Here is a 3,351-nt window from a genome sequence, read left to right as displayed (position 1 = left end):
GGGAAAGCCCCCCCCGCGTGCCCGTGTCTCCCCGACCCGGGGACAGCCCGTGGGACACGCCGCCCCCGGCTCCCCACAACCGGGCGCTTGGAAGGCGACTTCGGGAGAGGTTTGGACGTGAGCGCCCAAAGTTTCTCGGCAGCCTCAAGTCGCATCTCGGCCGCCGGGACACGGCCAACGAATCTGCCCCGTGGGCACCGGCCCCGAACCCAAAGCCACTCGTGGAGCTTCCACCCGTGGATGGTGGGAGCTTGCGCTGCTCCCCAGCAGAGAAGGAACGAAAGCTCCCCCAGGCTCTAAAACCCCGCTTTTCCCCTTTTATCCCTCGTTTCGTTGCTTTTCGCCTCATTTCTTTCCCCCCTCCAAACCCCGGAGGAGGAAGGGCCGAGCCCCCCGGGGGTGCCGCGGCCGGATCCGGCCCCTCCCGGCGGCCGCAGTAACTCCAGGAGGCAGGAGCGGGGGGGTGAGGTAAAACGTGCATGGTTTATTGGAAATGCTGCAGCGTACACAGACACCAAATTTCATTCAGCACACACACAGCGAAACGAAATCTCGTTTAAATAATAATAATAATCATTAGTTTAAAAAAATAATAACAACGAATCGGAGGCAAATTTCTCTATTAAATATGCAAAGAAATAAAAAAGAAAAAAAAAAAAAAGAAAAAAAAAGTATTCTTGCCTTAGAAAGTGCAGAGTTCGGTACTGGCGGAGGCGCGGGGCAGGGACGCCGCGCACCCCCGCTGCCCCGGGCTGGTCCCGCCGCTCCTGTGAGCCCCAATGGTTTGATTGTCGAAGCGTAGGATATTTTACAGTGAAATCATACGGCTATCGAACAGTTTGAGCGAAACCAAAGCAAAATAAAAATAAATCTCCCCCTTTCCCCCCCCCCCCCCCCCAAACAAACAAAACCGTGACTTCCAGGGACTTGCCAATTTTTTTTTTTTTCCTTTCTATTTCTTTATTCTTTTTTTCCCTATTTTTTTTTAATATATATATATTTTTAATTTAGCCGATGAGGTAGAAACAGAAACGTTATTGCAAAAATGCGAAGGGGCAGGGGACAGCGAACAAAACCATGCAAGTGCGTGTGTGTGCGTGTGTGTGCGCGGGGACCCTGGCAGCGAGCGGGGGGGGGGGGGGCACGGGCCGGTGCCTCCGTATTTACAGCCGTCGGGGCGGCTTCAGCTCCTTTTATTTCTTTTCCTTTTTTTTTTTTTTTTTAATTTATTATTATTTTTCTTTTAGTTTTTAAAAAGAAGAGGACCGAGCACCGAGGAAGGAGTGGTGCCGCAGCCGCTGCTTGCCCATCCGAGCCGGGAAGGGGCTGCAACAAAGCCCCGCTGGGCTATCCCCCCCGCTGCCCGGGCCCCCCGCCCCCCCAAAACCCCCCCCCCCCCCCCCGCCCGGCCTTCCATTTCATCTTCTTTTTCTCCATTTTTGTCTAGAAAAAGCAGTCTGTACCAGTCATAACAGTGGGGCCAGTTTGCCTGGGGGGTGAGGAGCAGGCACCAAACTGTTCGCATCGCTCTGGGCGGGTTTTCCTTTTTAGGTTTACTTTTCTTTTTTTTTTTTTCTTCGACTTTTTTTTAAACAACAACAACAAAAAAATCATCCCAAACCCTGCCCACTTCAGAGGGGCTGGGGAGGGGGGGGACCAGGCACTCCCCCCCCCCCACCTTCCCAGCCCCTTCTTCAGTAAGTGGCAGAAAATTTCATCCTTTTCTGCTTCTGTCTCTGATTGCAAAACCAGACCCGCACCACGTTCTTCTTCAAGTCTAACTTCTCGGCGATGGCAGCGATTTTCTCCGAGGATGGCCGCGGCTGCACGGCGAAGTAAGCCTCCAGCGACCGCTTCTCGGGGGCGGCGATGGAGGTGCGCTTGCGTTTCTTGTCCCCCCCTGTGTAGATCTCCGGTTTGGTCATTTTCTCCCTCTGAGCCCTCTCGGCCTCCTCCAGCCACGCTTCTAGGATGGGTTTGAGGGCCACCATGTTGTTGTGGGACAAGGTGAGGGACTCGAACCTGCAGATGGTGCTTTGGCTAAGGCAGCCCACCCCCGGGATCTTCAGGTTGGCCAACGCGGAGCCCACGTCCGCCTGGGTCACCCCCAGCTTGATCCTCCGCTGCTTGAAGCGCTCGGCGAAGGACTCCAGCTCCCGCGGGTCCGTCTCCGTCTCGGGGCCGGAGATGACAGCGTGGGAAGCGAGGCCGTGGGTGTGGGACATGTTCATAGGCTGGGAGTGGTGGGCCATGTGGTTGATGGCCGACATGTGGGAGTGAGGGTGCGAAGGTGTGGAGCCCACGTCTGGCCCCGGCACCCCTCCGAGAGGGAGGGCAGAGTTGAGGTGGTCCAGGAGCTCGCCCTCCAGGCCCTGGGAGGGCTGGTGGTGGTGGTGGTGGGGATGGTGCGTGGTCAGCACGGACGGGTGGTGCAGGTGCACGGAGGACGAGGTAGGAGTGCAGGACACGCTGCTCATGGTGTGGTAGGTGGCATCCGGCTTGAACGGGTGGGTTTTCTGCGATACTATATCCACAGCGGCCAGAGCCTCGGCACCCCGCAGCAAGGTCTCGTCGAAGCCCGCAAAGATGTTGCCCTGGATCTGCACATGGGTTGGGGGAAGAAAAGGGGAGCAGAAAACAAACCAAGAGAGCAGGAGAGAATTAAAACACAAGCAGCGTTACGGAGACCCCGCTCTGCCCCAAAGCGACGCGTGGGACAGGTGAGCGGAACAGAGCCTGGCCCAAGCCTCAAAAGAGGAGCACGGGAAGGGGTGCTGGACCACCAGGCACCCCTCTTGTGTCCCCAGCAGTGGGACAGAGCAAAGGGGGACAGAGCCAGGGGGTCCCAAGGAACCTTCACACTACCGGAGTTGGGCTGCGGGACGGAGCTGCTGGGTCCGAGACCCTTCCATTGGGCTGCGCGGGACCCCCAAACCCAAAGGAAACCCAACCCATCGCGTCGAGAGGGCGCAGCAAGACGCGGTCCCCCCGCTACTACAGCCGGGGAGGGGTCGCGGAGCCCCCCCACCGGCCGGGGGCTTACCTGGGGGGCGGGCAGGCAGGCTCTGCGGATGGCCTCGGAGCTGGTGTGCAGGTGGGGGTACTTGGGCTCGTGCAGGATGGGGTGCATGCTGAACGCCTGCTTGCTGTTCATGGACATCATGGTGGGAGAGGAGCGGGGCAGGGGCGCTCCGGGCAGCCCGGCTCCGGGGGCGCGGTATTGTCTCTGCCTCCGCCGCCCGGCATCGGCGGCATTATAGCCCGGCCCCCCCGCCCCCCCGGGCGCTCATTGGACGCCTTTCGGCAGACACCTCCCACCGCCCGCCCCCGGCCACTGAGCTCACCCCCCCC

The 3,351-nt window shown here is 59.0% G+C and overlaps 1 protein-coding gene across 1 annotated transcript; it reads right to left on the bottom strand.

Annotated features, from left to right (window-relative positions):
- Positions 1-1,575: 1,575 nt before the first annotated feature.
- Positions 1,576-3,231, bottom strand: POU4F3 (POU class 4 homeobox 3). The gene is made up of 2 exons (XM_035326002.1): positions 3,044-3,231; positions 1,576-2,600 (listed from the first exon to the last, which is right to left on the bottom strand). Exons 1-2 carry the CDS (start codon positions 3,161-3,163, stop codon positions 1,695-1,697), a joined length of 1,026 nt encoding a protein of 341 aa, XP_035181893.1. The 5' UTR covers positions 3,164-3,231; the 3' UTR covers positions 1,576-1,694.
- Between the last annotated feature and the right edge of the window lie 120 nt (positions 3,232-3,351).

This window comes from Oxyura jamaicensis, chromosome 4 (assembly GCF_011077185.1).
Source record: "Oxyura jamaicensis isolate SHBP4307 breed ruddy duck chromosome 4, BPBGC_Ojam_1.0, whole genome shotgun sequence".
NCBI lineage: Eukaryota > Metazoa > Chordata > Aves > Anseriformes > Anatidae > Oxyura > Oxyura jamaicensis.
Note: the sequence above shows the minus strand (reverse complement) of the source record. Positions and strands in the feature narration are given on the sequence as shown.